The sequence below is a fragment of the Nyctibius grandis genome, chromosome 26 (assembly GCF_013368605.1).
Source record: "Nyctibius grandis isolate bNycGra1 chromosome 26, bNycGra1.pri, whole genome shotgun sequence".
Lineage (NCBI taxonomy): Eukaryota > Metazoa > Chordata > Aves > Nyctibiiformes > Nyctibiidae > Nyctibius > Nyctibius grandis.
In genome coordinates this window covers 3,778,404-3,797,766 of record NC_090683.1, presented here as the reverse complement: position 1 = coordinate 3,797,766, position 19,363 = coordinate 3,778,404, and the positions used below count along the sequence as shown (strand labels likewise).

The window sequence follows — 19,363 nt, the reverse complement described above, 5'->3', positions numbered from 1 at the left end:
AAGGAACAACTCCTCCACCACAGACACTCCAAGTCAAAAACGCCTTGATTGAACTCTAAATGGCCACTGCAATCACAGAAACTCTGACAGAAATATACTCCTGATAGAAATGGGTTTCTCAAAGCCATGAAAACAGCTGGTTTTGGTCACCATCTTAAATGCAACAACTATAAAACATGGGCCAATTTCTGCTTTCACTTAAATAGATTACACTCATCTTCCAGAATTTAATGGCGTTCTTTGGCAAAACGAAGATTTTAGTTCCAAAAAAAATTTTATACCAAGCTTAAAGCTTTACTGTGTTCCCATTAGAACTTCCCTCAAAAGACACTAGCCACCTGATTCTTCCTTTTCCTTCCTCAAAATTAACACGTATAGAGCACATCACCTCGTACACTGATTCACACCGCACGACGTCAAACCAGTAAGTCCCCTGGCAGGATGAGAGGCCGAGCGGTGGCACGGTGGTTGCTCAGGAAACCACCTCCCTGGAACGTGCTGAAATTTGCCTGAAGCCTTGAAAGAAACATTTAAGCATCGAGCAAAATTTCATCTCTAGGCATCTCAAACTGAAATAATCATTTCTATACGCAGAGTAGAGAATGTTCTCTCCTCATTGCTCTTTAGTGTTTTAAACTGCCTTTAAGTGTATAATTAATTACATTTCTTGTCAGGGATCACTTTACAAACCACTCCACCTCCACTCCACTGCTAGGCTCCAGCATATCTTCAGCCTTATTTTTTTTTTTTTTTCTTCTTTCAACTCCTATTATCATTCTTGGAGACACTTGGGATTTAACACTGTGTGCTAACATCCTTCACATTTTACAAGAGGGTTAAAATAAGCCTAACACTGAAGAAAGGAGCTGTATTTCCTTAGAAAGCTGAAGACAGCCAGTGCCTGGAGGCTTTGCTGCAGTCCGGAGTAGGACTCGGCCCCTCTTCCTCCACCTTCCCATCTGGAGCTGGATGCCATGGCCAGAGTCAAAGTCCTTTGGTCCTTATGAGTTGTCCAGATCTTTGCTCTTTCTTTTCTCCTTTACACAAGGACCCTTCCCCAGCCACCTACTTTTTTCCAAGGTCTCATCTCCTGAGCTCCTCCTCCCAGCAATACCTCCAGCCCTTGTGTCACCACTATTTTCGCAGCAGGGACCATAAATCCAAGCAGGTAAATCATAATCCATCCAGAAGATGAGCAAACATCCATGGGGTGACCACTGCCAGCACCTCGCTGCAGCTCTGAGTAGGGGGAAGAAGGGAGGAACTGCAGCGTTGCAAGAGGACAACTGTGCATGCCACAAACTTCCTTCTATGAACAGCTTCGGAAACCCTTCCCCAAGGGGCCCCTCCGTTCCCTCTCCACCTGCCTGTCTCACGCTCCTTGCAGCTGTCATAAACCCAGCTGGGTCTTCAGAAGCTGCAGTCCCTGGACCTGGGCAAACACAGGCTTCCCAGCTGGACGAGCTCCTGGGTGCCAAGCATGCATGGACACAAGAGGGGCTCCCAGCAGCTCCCTTGGCACACGCATTTGAGCAATCTGAACCCCCTCAGTTGAAGTTTCTACCTTTACTCCAAGTTAGTGCTGTTCACCCGCACGTACTATGACAACTCTCTTCCTTGCTCTCACTTTTTTTTCCTTCCTTAATGATGCTTCGTGTTTCTTCAGTGGTACTTCAAGGCAGTAGGAAACTCCACTTCTTTCAGATCACTACACTACCAGCAAGAGAAGGACATGAAAAGGCCAAAAAAAAAAAAGAAAAAAGAAAAAAGAAAAAAAATCGCAGATCCCATTGTCAGAGCCCGCTCCTGGGCTTGGCACGAGTCCTGCCCTTCAAAACACCCTGGCAAGCAAAGCTGGGGCAGGGGGGAGAGACACACGTGCTAATGCAAGACAGGGGAATGTGGAATTTATGCTTTTTAAGCCAAATTTACAATTCAATTATAATTCTCTGTGGATGCAATCATAATAAGTTTGTAATTATTAACAATTATAAACATGACAGTAGAAGCTATTTAGTTAGAAGAAGAAAGAGCTGCAACAGCAAAATTCTAATTGTAATTCCTGATGACTGAAAAAGAAGGAGCACTTTTCACAGCGATACGGCCTCAAAGGAGGCACTGCCAAGCACAGGGACTGTCTTTTTTTTTTTTTAATAAGACAACTTCTCTTTCAAACACAATACATTAAAGAAAGCCCACATTCAAAATCTGGACAACATTCAATTAATTCCTCCAATTGTGAATACTCTATAAGCTCACCATCCACCGAAATAAATGATACCCTGATTTCAGAGAATCATTTATTAATATGACCTTTTCTACCACAGATACAGATTTAAGAGGGAGATGTCACATATTTACACACCAAAATACGCAACATCCTTTTATCCCATCCTAGGACTATGTTGAATACGGGTCCCCTTGGTTTATAAACTAGAGAAACCAGGGGAGGAAACTGCAGAATTCAGAAAAAAATCCACCGAAACACTTGCTGCTGCTTTGAGACAGCGCCGGTCCCAGCCTCCTCTGAGGGCAGCACCTCCACTGCCTCCAGCCCTCCCCACGTCGCCCCTTCCAAGTTCGGAAGAATCTGGGAAATAATAGCGAGTTGGCGGCGAGACGCAGCTCTATAAAGATCTAACGGCGCTCACACATCTGCCCGAGGGCTGTCTGCGCTCCGGGGATTTGTGCAAGTGCCTGCCCGAACCGTCAGACGCACACGGGGTTAAGCCAGGGAGGGACACGACCCACTTCTATTTATGTTTCAACCAGAGGCCTCCAGCAAGATGTATACTTTTAAGAGCAATTACTACAGGATACATAAATTAGAAGATATTTCTTAAAAAAAAAATAAATCAAAAAAGCAATATTCCTGGATTCAGGTAAACAAGAGCCCATAGTTTTGCAGTAGTTGATTTAATGATATTCTGAAACGTGGTTTCACTCCAGCCTCTCTGAAGACCAGCATTAAAAATTAAATTTAAAGTAATATGTTTATTGGATCATTTTTATCTTCTCAAAAGCAACTCTCTAGATCTTCTAAATTATTCTGAGGGGAGAGCAGCCACACGCAAAACTCCAAGTAACAAACGTAAATGGGTATCAATTAAACTAATACTTATTCATGTTTCCAAGTCAATGAAACTTGGCTGGGGAAGGTCCAATCAACCACCTAGAAAAAGGAGCCGTAGTACATTTAAAAATAATTTCTGGGCTGGAATCGGCAGTTTTTTAGGGCAGAGCCTTTGCATGCAGCTTACCAGGGCAGTACGCATCAACGTCCAGTTTCTGGGCTGAAGAAAGCGTTGGTGAGCCAAGCTCAGACTCGGGGATTCGAGGGCTCTCAACAAACTTTGCTTTCCTCAGAGGGGCTAAGGAGAAGGAGGGGGAGAGAGAAAGAGAGGTCATGAGTAAGGGAAATAGCAAGCAACAGATGGAAGCACTTAACTAAACGACACTGTCAGACTCATATCAGGTTACCCCTTTTTTTTTTTTTTTGCCAGGAAAAAAAAAATCTGCATTCTTCACAAAGGAGATGGCTCTTGTTAAAACTTTCAAACTTACTTTAAAGCGTGCAAGCACCAAGGCACGTTCTTGATACTCTTAAACACTTCCTTTTTTCCTACTTCATTAAATTTTTTTTATAGGAAGCAAATGGGCCTGGATTCAGCAACCATAGAAAAGCTGAGATCATAGAGAGGTACACAGAGCCCATCAGGGTTTAACATATTTAACTATAAATATCTCAAATGAATACAAAAATTCTGTGTTCAGTAATTGTTTCCTCTGAACATAACATTTCAATTTCAAAACATCCTGAATGTCTGACCAAACATTTGGTGTTCAACGCAAAAGATCAGAGTAAAGCTATGCTGTCCAAGACAAAAAAAACAAGCGCTCCACTTTTATCCTTGTAAATCCAGAAAAGATTCAAGGACTTAAAGAAAGAACAGGGAAAAGGTAAAACTCTCTGTAATAAAGCAGTATGGACCACTAGTGCTAGAGAAAGGGGGTTTTTCTGCATGTTTTAAGTCTCAATTCTAAAAGACACAAAGTTCTGTGCAACATTTGTTTACAATATAAGTAATATATATAATTTATATATATAATATTATATAAATAATATATAATAAAATAATTACTAAAAAATTTTTATTAATAAGTTTTTAAACAGATATTCCTGCCAGACCAGAGAAATAGAGCTCGTGAATAAGTTATATGCAGAGATTATTACATTACATTTCAAAGTTAAACTCACATGCCCATTCAAGTGAAAGGCTAATTTGAAAAGCCACTCTACGGCCGGTACCGTGGGTCAGCACGCTTCGTGCCTCTGATTCTCAGCATAATAGCCTCGATTTACATAATTTATATTTATAGTTCTCTGTCCTGCAAATTAAATTTGGGGTCTGAAAGTAAAGATGGAGGGGGGGATGCTTGTTCTCATGCATCTCCTGCAATAAAAGCTCAACAGGGCAGATGATGACCTCGGAGGCAGCAATAAATCGCTCGCTTTTAAGGAGCCTGCGCGCAGCCGACATGGGCGGCCCAGAAAGGCTCACGCAGCCGGCTGATCCTCGCTGGTGTAGAAATGATCAGAGGATTTTTTAAAAAAGGGTGTGGGGAAAAAAAGAGATAAAGGTTTGGGTATGTTTTTTCAATAGAAAGTCCCTGTGAGGCTCAATATAGGCAAGGAATCACTCCCCTCTCTGTACCAAACTAGGTGCTAAAAACCCTCCTGACTCTCGTTCCCCTAATGATGCATCCCAGGAGACCTGATCTGAGGAGGGGAAAAAAATGTACCACACTACCACTTTGCGCGAGAAAACCCTGGGTGAATATTAGCTCTATTTACAGCCCGTTCCCCCGTGGAGGCTACGGGGGCCGGGCTAACGTGAGCCACACCAGGCAGGAGGAATGCGAGAGGGACCGACGGGTGATAAGGGCGGCTCGAAGCCCCCTTCTCCCCCCAGACCTGCCACCGTCCCACATGAAGCTCATGGATGTGCAGCCCATCACGACGTGCTGCTAAATGCCACAAGCCAGGAGTCAACTGTATAACCCCCCCCCGATGCACTCACGCGCACCCCGTCAGCTTGCAAACTGGCCAACACCACTGACGAAATTATTCACAGTAATGACCTTGTGCCAGATACTGATGTAATGAAAACACGTAAATATTGAGAAGATTATTACTATGGCATGAAAATTGTTTAGAATAATAATTCTGAACAGGCCAACCTACTAATATTTCATTTGTAACTGCAGATTTAACAAATACGTTTATTTCAAATGTTTTACCATGGCCTCAGTAACAGTCATTTTTATAATATATATTAGAAATAGCTCATCTTTTCTTTCTTTATCATTTCTGGCTAACACTAGAACAATAAATCATCCGATGTGACACTTGGCAATGCTCATTTTGTTCCGAAATACAGAACAAACGTGGTTTTCATAGTTCAAGAGACGTCAATGACTGCGATGGGATTGTCAGCAGAAGGTTTTGCACTGAAGATTATTTGAGTTACTAACCCAAAGAGGAAGGAGAAATTTAACAGAGAGCGAGCTGATGATACCGACTACGCCGCTCTCTGGGAGGACACAGAAGTCTGCAGAAGATGCAGAACCCGCCCGTTTCCATAGATCAGCACCTAACGGGTCAGCTCCCACCGATAAAGAACAGATCCAGCCATCTCCCATTTCAGCGTGGGTTTGATTGCTGCATCTCTTCTGGATCGTCTTTGCTCCTCACTGAGGAGCTGACCCCGTCTGCTGACATTCGCCCCGTTAATTCCTGGCTTCTGCAAACGACTGACCTACCACCGAGGGATCAGCTCGGGGAGTCACCAAGCCAATCCACCCATTTTTCTTTCAAGGGCAACGACGAGCTTCATATTAACAATGTGGTGAACTCTCAACATACTGCAAGTTTAGTCATACACATCATTGTACAGTATTTATGTTTTCGTTCCCTAAAAACCATGACTTAAGTCTTAAAAATGCATGTTACCACCAGAGAAGAAACGCTATGTCAGCATGACTTAAAGACAACAGTTTACTTTAAAAAGCTCAAGTCAATACAATCTTCTCAGTGTAACTGCACACTGGGAGAAAGCCACAGAGCGAGAGTTTCTTTTATTTCAGATTTTCTTAACCTGAAAAAGACAAAAAGCCCTCCTAACTCCTATGTAACCCGATTACACGAAGGGAGGATTTTCACGTAAAAGAATTAAGCACTCCTCACTCCTGTCCAAACAAAGATTATCCTGACAGATTCACATTTGGGCATTAGTTTTCCACTGGAATAAATAACAAATGGAAATGTCATAAATTCAGAAATCTCTTTTGCCATTTTTTAGCCAAATATTCAAGAGGAACATTGACCTTTTTATAAAAAGTGACTTCTCACGCCCAACAGTTTGCCTGAACATCCTCCCGTGAGCACAGGCAAATCTTATGATCAGAGTCATGGGATGAGCATTTGGCACACACTATAAAAACTAACAAAAGCATGAAAAAATTATTTGAAGTATTCTATACCTGCCTTAGTCCCTTAGGCCTCTTATTTCTATAAGATGTTCTGTACGAAACAGACCAACTCTAGGCCCTAAACATCGAAACAGCCTTTCTTGTTACACAACTGCAATTTTTTGAGCAGTTTTTCTTCCAAAAAAAATGGAAAAAATTATATTTGCACTTATAAAAATATTAGTAATTAAGTGAAGAGGTCAGTAGTTAGCGACGCTGTCTTTCTAGAACCGCAAAATGCGCATTTAATGCAGAAAAACATACTGGTTACAAGTAGCCTCAACTCCCAACCCCGTCACTTGGGTTCATTGTCAATGGCCAAGGAGCTGGTGGCAGTAGCCCGCGTGGTATGAACGCTCACGGGCCAGCCCTGCTCCCAAGGGCTCGATGGCAAACATAATATTGGAGTCATACATGAACTGACTCGCTACTGCTAATGTAGGAACTTAAATTTAAAGAGCTAGAGAAGTTATTTAAAACAAATACCGCACATTTTTGGGGCTAGTTCCTGCAGTTCCCAGCGAGATTAATCCCCATCGGTATCGAAGCCAGGAGAGCAAAACCGAAAACCCTTCCTTCAGCACAAATGAAATTCTCATTCGACTTTGACAGCAACTTTTCCTGCGCAAGGAAAGCGATGCTAATTCCAGGGTAGGAATTAACCACGTAATGCAAAACAATTACCAGGGCAAGCATTCAGGAAGTTTAATTAGATGGCTCATTTATGCCACTTTCCGCAGCACGTGGTCTATCTTCCAGTAGAGACAAAGATATCAATTATTTCTTTCTTGGTTTTCATGCTAATTCTTAATATCCACACGGACACTGTAAGTGCTATACCGTCACCAAGGGTTGAAGGCTTCAAAACAAACAGGAACATAAAACAGTTTAAAACCTGTATATAATGTACTTTTTGGAAAAGTATATATTTGAGAGAAACTGCCCTTCTAAAAAGGAATAATTCAGTTCTGTGGGTTTCAGGATTGCCTGATTATTAACCCGTAGGCGGCTTCTTACTCTAGAAGAGCCATACAAGGGAAGATACAGTCGATAAAATCCAAAGACTTGCTAAGCCCCAATAACGCTGCTTCATCAGCGGAGGTGGGAGACGCTCTGTTTTCTTTCCTCAGATGACAGAAGAGAAATAACCTTGTCACCTAACACTACAGCTAGGTGCGACTTAAAAAGCATACGTAAGCAAACGTGTATTTAGAACGGATGCACAGGACTGCAATAAAGCCCCGTTAAATGAACACTAGGGAGAACATTTGATTAGAAGCGGCAATGTCAAGCCATCTGCAGACTGACTTTTTAAGAGTCTTTTTAAAAACAGATATTCAGAGTATGCCCACCTGAGGAACAGAAACCAATAGGTCAATTCATAATATTCCTCAAACTTGTATGTCCATACTAGTTATTCCTGAAGTTGTCATTACAGAGGCTGGAAGGGGCAGTACGGGAGAGCTGCGTGGGCCCACCAACACAGAAAACACTTCACATCTCAGGAGCTGCCCATGGTTTATCCTTTTGTACATCAGCACAGAGCACTGGGATCAGTTCTGGTGCTGTTTGTGATCAAGCATCTAATATACCACCAAATAAAAATAAACCAAAGAAAGGCCAGGTTGGATGGGGCTTGGAGCAACCTGGTCTAGAGGAAGGTGTCCCTGCCCATGGCAGGGGGTTGGAACTAGATGAGCTTTAAGGTCCCTCCCAACCCAAACCAGTCTGTGATCCTATGAAAACCCAGGGTGTGTTTATTCTTTCAGAGTAATCACTTTACAGCCATTAGCATCGTGCTCTAGTTCAGCCTATTGAGCTCCCTAATTCTATTGCATTTTCTACGTTTCCATTTCATTGTCACATAATTTACAGATGAGTCAGTATTTTAATTAAAAAAAGGTTTTCTTTAGATTAAAAGGCATTGATAAAAGAAAATTATAATGGATTAGCAAAACGCTTCATCTACTAAACTCAGTTTCAGCTCTGAACGGAATGTCTCACCAAAAAAGGGTTATTAACATCTAATGACCTGATCAACAAAGTGTTGTTCCAGGCAGTAATTTCAGCAGATCTGAACTCATTCCATGGTTTGACTACAATATATACACACCTACACATCTGTGTGTGTGCATACACCCACGAAGATACACAACAAACCAATCCGTCTACGGACACGGGAGATGCTGGAGGAAACAGCGACTTTTTTCCGTAGCATGAACGATGGATGGACCATCCCGGGGGACCTGGGAGCCTCTCCTTCTATCGGCTCCTTACAAGTGTTAGAGAAATGCACGTTATGGTGCCCTGAACTGTATTAATGCAAACCACTACAGCTTTCTGTTACACGCTTTGTTATTATAAATACAAACACAGCGTGGCCACACGCCTCAATTCTCGACTCGCTCCTACGGGGCAGGTCCTGGGCAGAGTCCAGCCAAGGAGCTCGGCTCAAAATCAGCTTTTCTGCCCAGTTTCGTCCTCTCCCCTACACAGGTACAGCTGAATTTCAACCATGCTTTGAGCCTTCCTCTGCCAGAAGGGGATGAACTAGTGACATTTGCTATCTTTGCGTAAAAATACTGGTTTTATCGCAGGCTAAAGAGGTGAAAGGGTGCCACGAATGATGAAAACGCGTGAACCGCTCTGTGTTTACAGAATCACAGAATCAATCAGGTTGGAAGAGCCCTCTGAGATCATCAAGTCCAACCATTGCCCTGACACCACCATGGCAACCAGACCAGGGCACTAAGTGCCATGTCCAGTCTTTTCTTAAACACCTCCAGAGATGGTGACTCCACCACCTCCCTGGGCAGCCCCTTCCAATGGCTAATGACCCTTGCTGAGAAGAAATGCTTCCTAATGTCCAACCTGAACCTCCCCTGGCAAAGCTTGAGGCTGTGTCCTCTTGTCCTATCGCTGGTTGCCTGGGAGAAGAGGCCAACTCCCACTTCACTACAACCTCCCTTCAGGTAGTTGTAGACTGCACTAAGGTCACCTCTGAGCCTCCTCTCCTCCAGGCTAAACAACCTCAGCTCATCTCTTGCGAACTGGTTCAGCTGAACAGGAGCTGGATTTTGCACTTAAACATTGTATTTGGAAAGTTTCTAAGGACAGGATTATCATATAAATTCTGTATAGAGAGAAAGCATCCCCCCAAATGCACAAGCTTTTACAAAATGCTGCCCAAGTTCAGCTGTGATGGGAAGAGCCAGAGCAGCGGTTTGAAGAGCAAACTTCAGAAAATTCGTATTTAAAGAGAGTAACAGTGGGCGCCCTGCGCATCACCCCTTCCCCATCTTTAGTTAATAACGACGGCTGCTGTGCCAGAGGCTGATTCACGTGCTGGAAGCTGCCCAACGGCTACGTAATGCTGCGGAGAGTAGATTTTATTGAAGTCTCCCTCGTACTAAAATGTTTTAAGTGCTGCAGTACTATTGATCCACGGAGCTCCTGGAACAAATAACTGTCAGATTCAACACAGCTGGACTACACCCAAAACATGAGAGATGCAGCTTTCAGTGCTGCCTCTGATCCCAAATGACTATTTTGCTGAGGTAAGAGCCATAAAAAGAGAAAATTACAGAGCATGTGATTATTTTTGCTGTGGCACTAATATACCAGCTATGTGTAATTAGGATTTTTACCTATAAATTAAAAAAAAAATCATTAAAATTAAAATAGCAAAATTACAGGTTAACATCCTTCTTTAGATAATCCAGCATTATTTTACAGAAACCCTGGTGTAACAGTAACAGTTTTTTCCCTTCTGTTATTTGAGAGTATAAATGCTTTTAAAGTTTCATTTTAAAGCCTCTCTCCTTTCATCACCTGGTTATCGCAGCATCAAGGGCAGGGCAGAACATACAAGTAGTGAGAACAATGTGGTGTCTAGAAACATCATACTTGTTCCAAAACTTTCAGAAAACATGTTTAGTTTAGGAGATAAGGTCCTGAAACAAGAAAATTGAAGGAAATGAAGGTGGAAAGAGGAACCGAGCAAAAAAGGCAGGAAGAGAGTCCGGCGAGTTGGTAATGGAAGAACAGGAAGGGAAAAGGGGAGTTAAAATAAACAACTATCAAAAACTGTCTTAATTTAAAAATTCTTCTTTACACTGTAAGAAGTCTGTAACATGATGGGTTTGCCTATTACTGCTTCTGGAAATGTTTTTTGTAAAAACAAGGAATAACCTTCTCTGGAGGAGTGGATTATACGATCCTGTGGGACCACAGAGACCTACTGCAAAATTATTTCACCCTCTCTGCCTCTCTCCAGGTTAACAGTTCTGCAGGAGGCACAGAAAATACTACCAAGCCATAGCAGGAACGTTATAAAAAAGATGTTCAATGACATCAGAAAGGAATGAGTCTGCTAGAGAAGTATTTTAATCAAATCAAATTATCAAATCAAACTCATCTTACTTAAATTATTACAGCCTCTCCTAAATAAAGACAAATAACTGATCAAAATCACCTCCTGTATGAACAGGCACTCCTAATTAATTTTCAAGGGAGAAAGTAACTTGGTTTTGAAAGGCTTATATGTATTTTCAATACATACAGAATAAAATAATGCAGATTTCTACGTGAAGTGTTCAGTAATGGCTAGTACAATATTTGCAATAAATTTGTGTATTCAAAAAGAAAATAATTTCACCTAAACCACTAACCTGTATTCAGTCTGCCCTCCCAGAAAGAATTTTAGCTCAATTTCCATTTTGCTTATTATTATGCAACTATTTTCTGTCACATAGAGCAAATGAAATAGCAATTTGTTATCAAACTTATCACTGCTGGAGACAACAGCCGGCAAAGCAGCCCCTCTCCTGGGTCAGCTGAAATGTTTTACTTTTAGGTTAGACCAGTCAGAGTAGCCCAGCATGAATCTGTTGAGCAGCTGTTGCCTAGAACACTCTGGCAAGCCTTTAGGAAGAAAGTCGCTCCTATTAATGATCCCAGGAAGAAAAAAAACCCTCTCTCATTCCCTGTAGATAAGTTTATTTCCAACGTGGGCTGCCAAAAAGTCTTTATCCCCATAGGGGAGACAGCTTTGAGGAGAAGCAAGTTATTTAATTAACATTGAGACATGGCAGGAGGAGGATACGGTACTTTCATCCTTCCATTCCAACTTGTCAAATTGTTTTTGACTCCTTGGAGCTGTGTCACAGTAGTAAACTCCTCCATGTCATTTCCCCATCTAAAGATTCTTCTTTTCAGCAACTTCTGAAGTTTTTTAAAAATTGCCTCTTCTAGTAGCAATTCCTCATGTGTGACTCAAGGTAGAAACTCGTGTGTAAGAGGAGGAGGATGGAAGAAGAGAAAGGCAGTCAGCATCACTTGCTCCAGCTCTCTAAGTCATCTTGTTATGAAAATAAGCAATTCCCCCCCTGACATTTTTCATAAATTTCTGTTGCAGTCAGTTCTCCTTTTCAAGTTTCAGACTTTGGTTATACTAAAAAAAAAAAACAGAGTGAATGAAGACCAGGGACTACAGGATGAATTCATGTCATCAGAATTTTAAGCCTACGTAAGTTCTGCTTAAATAACCCAAAGAATCCTCCCAAATGGCAGAAACGGGACAGGGCAGAGCTGGAGGGGAAAGCGTTCCTCACCCCCCTCACAGCCCTTTTTCCCAACAGTTTTATTTCATTAAATGTTAAATTTAAAACAGATGAGAGGAGAATGCAACAAGAAAACGAGTGCTGAATTGCGTTATTCCCATTCAAACTCCTACTGTCCTGGAGTTCTTTTAGCAATTCAGTGACTCAGATACTGCACTGGCAGCAAAAATAAGAAAAACTGTCAAAAAAAGACCTGGATATACCGTAAAGGTTAATAATTCTAAAGAAAGCAGCAAAGAGCTTGGTCACTTTAATCAAATTATAAGCAACCCCATTAATTCCCTGTTTAGAAAGAAACCGTTTCACCATTTTCTAAGTATAAAGCCTGACTCATCAGAACACAATGCTCAGATTTCAAGATAAACTTTCATGAAAGAAATCAGAAACTCATTAAACACATTTTCCTCTTTTCTGTATAAAGCTGATCATAAGACAGATCTTGGAGAAGTGTCTCTCACACAATGCGATGCAGGGACTTGGAGCCAGAGGTGTCATCCCGCGAATCCCACAAAAAATTCACCCTCCGTTAAAATAATCAGTCACTTTTGGAGATAAGTGGGAGATTTTCAGCTCCCAACACCTCGCAGCACAGCTTCATCCAAATTAACTACCCAGTTTGAAAAACTGCCTCCTGGTTTTGCACTGCCGACCTCATTTCTGAAAACTCAGGGAAACCATCAACTTGGATTCTCCTCCACATGGGCAATGACTCTTCCAAAGCCATCCCGACAGGCTGGTGGAGCCTAACGCCACTTGGCAATACTCACGTTAACTTTTTCCTAAGATACTCTGTTTATCCAGACGAGCATTAACTCTGCCCTTCAGACCACTTCATACAGAATCATGGAATCGTTTGGGTTGGAAAGGACCTTTAAGATGATCGAGTCCAACCGTTAACCCAGCACTGCCAAGCCCACCACTAACCCATGGCCCTCACCACCACATCTACACGGCTTTTAAATCCCTCCAGGGATGGGGACTCCACCACTGCCCTGGGTAGCCTGTGCCAGTGCCTGACAACCCTTTTGAGGAAGACATTGTCCCTGATCTCCAATTTAAACCTCCCCTGGCATAACCTGAGGCTGTTTCCTATCTCTTGTTCCTTGGGAGAAGAGACTGACCCCCCGCCTCGCTAGGCAGTTGTAGAGAGCGAGAAGGTCTCCCCTCAGCCTCCTTTTCTCCAGGCTAAACACCCCCAGGTCCCTCAGCCGCTCCTCATCACACTTGTGCTCCAGACCCTTCACCACCTTCGTTGCCCTTCTCTGCACTCGCTCCAGCACCTCAAGGTCTTTCTTGTCGTGAGGGGCCCAAAACTGCACCCAGGATTCGAGGTGTGGCCTCACCAGTGCCGAGTCCAGGGGGATGATCCCTGCCCTGGTCCTGCTGGCCACACTAGTGCTGATACAAGCCAGGATGCTGGTGGCATTCTTGGCCACCTGAGCACACTGCTGGCTCATATCCAGCCGGCCATCGACCAACCCCCCCCCAGGTCCTTTTCCACCAGGCACTTTCCAGCCACTCTTCCCCCAGCCTGTAGCGGTGTGTGGGGTTGTTGTCCCCCAAGTGCAGGACCCGGCACTTGGCCTTGTTGAACCTCACACAGTGGCCTCAGCCCATGGATACAGCCTGTCCACATCCCTCTGAAGAGCCTTCCCACCCTCCAGCAGATCAACACTCCCGCCCATCTCGGTGTTGTCTGCAACTTCCTATTAACTTGCTCCACACAGACATCAGGCGAAGGGGTCTGTAGTTTCCCAGAGCTCCCTCAGAGCCCTTTTCATACTTGATACCACAATAACCACCTTTCAGTCGCCTGGTGTTAAGGAAGTTACAAAGGAGAGGTTACCCAGCAGAGACACTAATTCAGCATCCTTGAACGCCTCCTGGTCCTTGTGCTTTGTCACAGTTTGTTTTTATGACCTGCTCTACCACTGCTGCCATCCGAGACAGACCCACCTCTCTGTCATTCTTTCATCACAGCGGCTGCACCGACGAGGTCGGTACCCGCTGCCTCTCCTAAGGCTGCATGTGAGGTTGGGCTGTTCTGTATTCTAGAGCTCCTCTGTTATTATAGCAGTAAAAAATTAAAAACTGCACTAGGCTTGCAAGGGATCTGAAAAGGAACAACAAAAAGGGATTATTCACTCTAGACATTGCTGCAAGAAAGCTGTTTAAGTATTTTACAAGCAGCCAAGACTGATCAAAGGTAGGCATCAAATTATATAACCAAATTAAAAGAAAGAATCAGAACAGAAGTGACAGGGGCCAAGGCCAGGAGTCAGCCTAAGTTGCACATAAACAAAATCTAATTCATTCTCCCTCTATATCCTTAAGATCATAGCAAGATATTGTAACCACGATACGAGAGAAGGCTAAATCGTAAAACACCCTGCCATTCAACGCCCAAGTAATCCCATGGTAAAGCACATATGAGACTAGATGCTGTTCACTACACAACACCATTGTTTATGACCAGGACTATATCGCACACAAGCTAATAGAAATTCCTTACTTGACAACAGCATTTAAATTGAAGGCAAAAGATGGGAATAGAGTAAGGTGATTTTATTTATGTGTCAGTCATTCCAGTTTTGCTATGCTAAAACTAATTTAGTTGGTTTAGCTGTTAAAGGCAGACCTATAATTACACTGACACGTAGGCATAATTGTTCAACTGACATGAAACTGGATTTAGGATCCATACTTCTTTGCTGGTAGGAGCTTCACAGAATATTATATTCTTAAAATGAAGCTGCTTATCTGGCAAGACACAAGCCTGAATTAACTGAACTTGTTTGTTAACACTTGAAAAACTGTATTACGTTGTGTTTACAAGGTGGTTTTTTATCTAAGGAAATTGCTACTATTCAACCACCTTTAGTTTTCAGTAATTTATTCTTTGCTTTTAAAATTCTTCGTTTACTTGTAGAAGCACATGAGCTGGTAGAACTTTCTGTTTTGAGAAGTGATGACTGTGCATCAGCCTTTCCTCCTACAGAGGAACAGGGACAAGGAAATATGGTATGCCTAAATGATTAAATTAAAATATCTAATGAACGTGCCATTATTTGTGCGAACACAGACGGTTAAAGCCGACCAACTGGACCCACCTCTGCCAGAGACACAGGCAGACACAGGAGAGCAACGCTTCCCAGTGTGATGGGATTTAAGACCCAACAACCTCTACGAGGCTTCGGTGGCACAAGCATCCTGTGACAGCAGCGAGATGTCCCACGAAGGACCAGGTCCTGCCTAGCCCTTCAAGTGAAAATAACGTTAACTTTGGTGGGAAGGCAGCGCTCTCAGGGCCCGTTTCTAAGCCGAAGAAGCAGCAGTCACGACACACAACAAGGCCAGGGACCATTTATTGAAACACACCAATCTGGTGACTTTCCTTCAAAAAACATTTTCTCACACCTATTCACCTCTGTGACTGAGAAGGTAAAGAGAGAAGTATAACAGAGGAAAAAAACTGTGTCCTCTTAAGCCTTGCTTCATCTTTGCAGAGAAAAACCTTGCAGAAATTCCAAGTTTCAACTCTCCACAACCTGCAAACGGTACCAACCCAAGGAGCTGCACTCTTCATCACACACACACAGGACCACAACTCCATCTGCGACACACCATCCATCCCTGGGTCTCAACACGCGTGGTGGCTGGCTGGCTTTACAAAATACAGCCAGAGGGGCCATTCGTGTGCCTGAGAGAAGAATCAAGCTCCATTAGGGCCAAAAAGATTTTTAAAGCAGGGAAAAAAAAAAATATAAATGTATTTTAAAAATCAGTCGGTAATGCAAGAGTGATGCTTGGTCCAGCTCTGACAGCTGAAGAACTGCTGGCGACACCAGGCACGGCTGCTGCTCCTCCTTCTTCTGCTGAGTGATTTTCCTGCCCATCACAGAAATCTTAAAGTAGGGCATTACAACGAAAGGATCAAAGATATCCTTGCTCCTCTGTGAGCTCCTGAGCATGCTACTTTCCACAAAGGCAACTCCCAGAACAACTTGTGTCGGAACCTGCCTCAGAAGTGCTGCCTTACCCCAGCTCGCACCTGCCTTGGTTCCTCTCCGCATCTTCAGCGCCCGTATCTTCCCCTTTTCGCTTTACCTTTATCCTTTGTCAAACTGAGCGTTCTGAATTGAAGCTTCATTTTTAACATCTCCGCTTTTGCCCTATCCAGCTTTCACGGTATCTGATAGCTGTGCCACCTCCTCACAACGCTGACACCTTCATCTTTGACCTTAAAGGTCCTTTCCATCCAAAATGATTCTATGATCTTCCAACCAGCCCCGACCGCACCATCACTCCTCATCTGCTCCTCTCCTGTTGCCCATTTTGAGCACTCCAAGGCAGATCAGGAGAAGCGAGCTACACAAGCTGCATTTCCAGCCCTCTTTCCCACCCTCTAAACACATTTGATACTTTGCAGTAACAGAAAAGATGCAGAGAGACAGAAATTCAATACAAAAGCTCCAAAAATGCTGCTGAGACAACAGGAAAAGTCCCACCAAGTCCAACAGCTCACTGCCTTGGCCCTTCCCTCTCGCAGTACCAATCTGTGCTACCTCACTGTTAGCTGGTGCAATGTCCTGGTGCACATCTGCAGCAATTCCCCACTGGGTTTTGTATTCATTGCTGGAAAAATCTTCAAATTAGGTATTACAGTGTGAAAGCTTCCCCAGCTGTCCATTATCTCCATCAGCAGTAACAGCATCGCCAATAATAATGATTTATCAGTTAGAACATACAGAGTTAAAGTGCTCATCGTTAATTTATTTAAAGGCAGGCTTGGGGATTTTTTGGAGTGGGACAGCTGATTGGTTTTGTTGAAGCTAATTTTTCTTTGGATTTAATTCTTTTTAAAAAGTAACTGGTTTGGTCATAAATACGTGGTTATAGCAGAAGCTCAGCTTGGCAAGAGGCTGGATTTTTGGTACATCTCCTTTAGAAAGATTCACATTGTTTGTAAGAGCAACAGTAATATGAATTAAGCACTGGACAAGCTTATTCACCTGTTCAAACTTTCTAGAAATCTCAAAGCATGTCCTAGGAAGAAGTGCAGAAAGCAAAGTGCTTAGTCTTCTTTTTTTTTCCATGAAATGAAATGAAGATGCAAACCTTTGATAAATGCTGAAGTTTAAGGGGCTCTTTAAATCCACTCAGCAATTGTTCTCTGTAGTCATATACTCATTAAATAGAGAACTGGACATTCTAATCAGGAAAAAAAAAAACCACAAAGAACTTAAACCACCAACTTGTCTAAATAGATCTTGATCTGAACAGAAAGAAAAGAGAAAGGCTTGCTTCCTAAAGAAATACAGTAGACAGGAATCTGTACATAAAAAAACTTCATCTATGTTACATTTATGGAGAAAAATCACAGAAACACTGTGAAAAAATAAACCAGGCAAAATGAGAAGAACGGAGAGAGCAAGCAGCAGTCCAGATCTTTCACCTCTGCATGAACTAATGTGATACTCAAACATATCCTGGTGAAAACAAAGGTACAGAAACAAGTCTTTGTTTTCTTAAGAGGTGAAATTTTAAAACACTGGGAGAGAACAATGTGAGGTTTAAATGAGCATCTGCCAATCCAGGTTTACAAAAGCTGACCAACACATTTCCTCTGCTTAAATTTTATGGTATCTGACTCTGTAAAACAAAGGGCACTACAGCTTTAGAACAAACTTGACATGAAGCTAAGTTACAACTGCATGATTATCATGCCATGAAATATTTATAGCGCAAAACCACTTATTTCTGAAATCAAACTATAACACAACACTACGTACTAAGTACTATTTTGATGCAAACATGAAAGCAGAAATTTAATCTTGTGTGTATAAACAAATAAAATGTGTAATGTTTAGACAGTTATTTCATTGCAGTGCTGGGTATTTGGCAATCAGAAAGAACATTTCAGCACAACAATGTATTTATACACGCATAAATGCCTTCTGCCCAAATATAAACTTCTAACAAATATGGTACACGACAAAACTAAGCCCATATGTTCTGGAGCAGTGAGTCCTTTACCAGAAGACAATGTGGAGTTATTCATTCTCATCCCCTTATGCAACCTGCCCTCGGATTAAGTGGGCAGCAAGAATCTGTCTGTTTTCCAGAGCAGAACCAGCAACAGGTACGGATCCTCACTGCTCCTTTCTCTCATGCAAAACACAAGAAAACAGAAGAGCTTTTAGAAATGTTCTAATATTTCAGAAAATTTTCATTTCTCGTTTCCGTGACTCTTGCCTGTATAGACAGGCTGATTTAGGAACACGATCCCAAAAGTACCTTTTGTAACTGGGGGTAAGGAGGAGGGAGAGAAGGAGAGGATAATGAAATGATAATTCTGTGTTTAAAAAATCCTGAAGAGCAATTGACTGTTGAAACCTGAAGCAGCACCTGGTGAGGCATGAGGCTCAATGCAGTCCGCCATTGCTGTCAGACACAGAGCTCCTTCGAACAAGCCAACAGGAACCGTTTCCAAACCACTTGGTGACATCAGGCCTTTATTTTGCAATCCTCAGCCAAGCTGGTACCCGCCAACTCATCAGACATCTCAGTGTTCGCATGGGACAAAGTCCCAAGGGAAGAGGCACTTGGGCAGCCACCACAGGCCCCAACCAAGTTCAGACCGTGACAGACACGAACCAGACCTGTGGGTCCCATGAGACATGATGAAGGAACTCTCCAAGATTAATGCTTCCAGGCTGCATGGCCTTCAGTTACAACATGGCACACGTGAGGACACTAAATACCTGGTTTAATAAATACAAAGGTACTCAACCAAATAAACAGTGGAAACAAAGACTTGTTTTTCTTCCCCCGCCTCTTCGGTCAAAGTACCATTTCAAACCAGTTTGGGTTAATTTGTTTTCTCATTTTATTTAGTTGTAGGATGTTTCTTCTTTGCTGAGTGAAAAAAAAATGCCCATCTCCACAGGCAGTATAAAAATCTCAGGCCTGTACTTCAACTAACTGGGTACTCAGAGGGCTATTGTTTAAATTGGTAAAAAAGCTGATGCTGGAATAAGAAAGCAGCTCATTTAGAAATGCATACACACATTATCTACTTGGAAAAAAGAAATCATCAAGAACACCATCATCTTGGTAACAAACTGTGTTATTTCTTAACAGAGTGCACAGAAGAGAGATGGATTATACTATTGCATAATTTGAGGTGCAAGAACTACTGGTAAAGGTTT

The 19,363-nt window shown here is 42.6% G+C and overlaps 1 protein-coding gene across 3 annotated transcripts in view; it reads right to left on the bottom strand.

The window, feature by feature from the left end:
* The window catches only part of TANC2 (tetratricopeptide repeat, ankyrin repeat and coiled-coil containing 2), a 206,714-nt gene that overhangs the window by 118,907 nt on the left and 68,444 nt on the right, over window positions 1–19,363 (bottom strand). The window contains exon 5 of one of the 3 annotated variants that reach the window (XM_068418571.1): window positions 3,261–3,371. The exons of the other annotated variants lie outside the window; for them this stretch is intronic. Within the exon in view, the coding sequence (XP_068274672.1) occupies window positions 3,261–3,371 (111 nt within the window). The remainder of the gene's footprint in view (window positions 1–3,260; window positions 3,372–19,363) is intronic. 3 annotated transcript variants of the gene reach the window in all.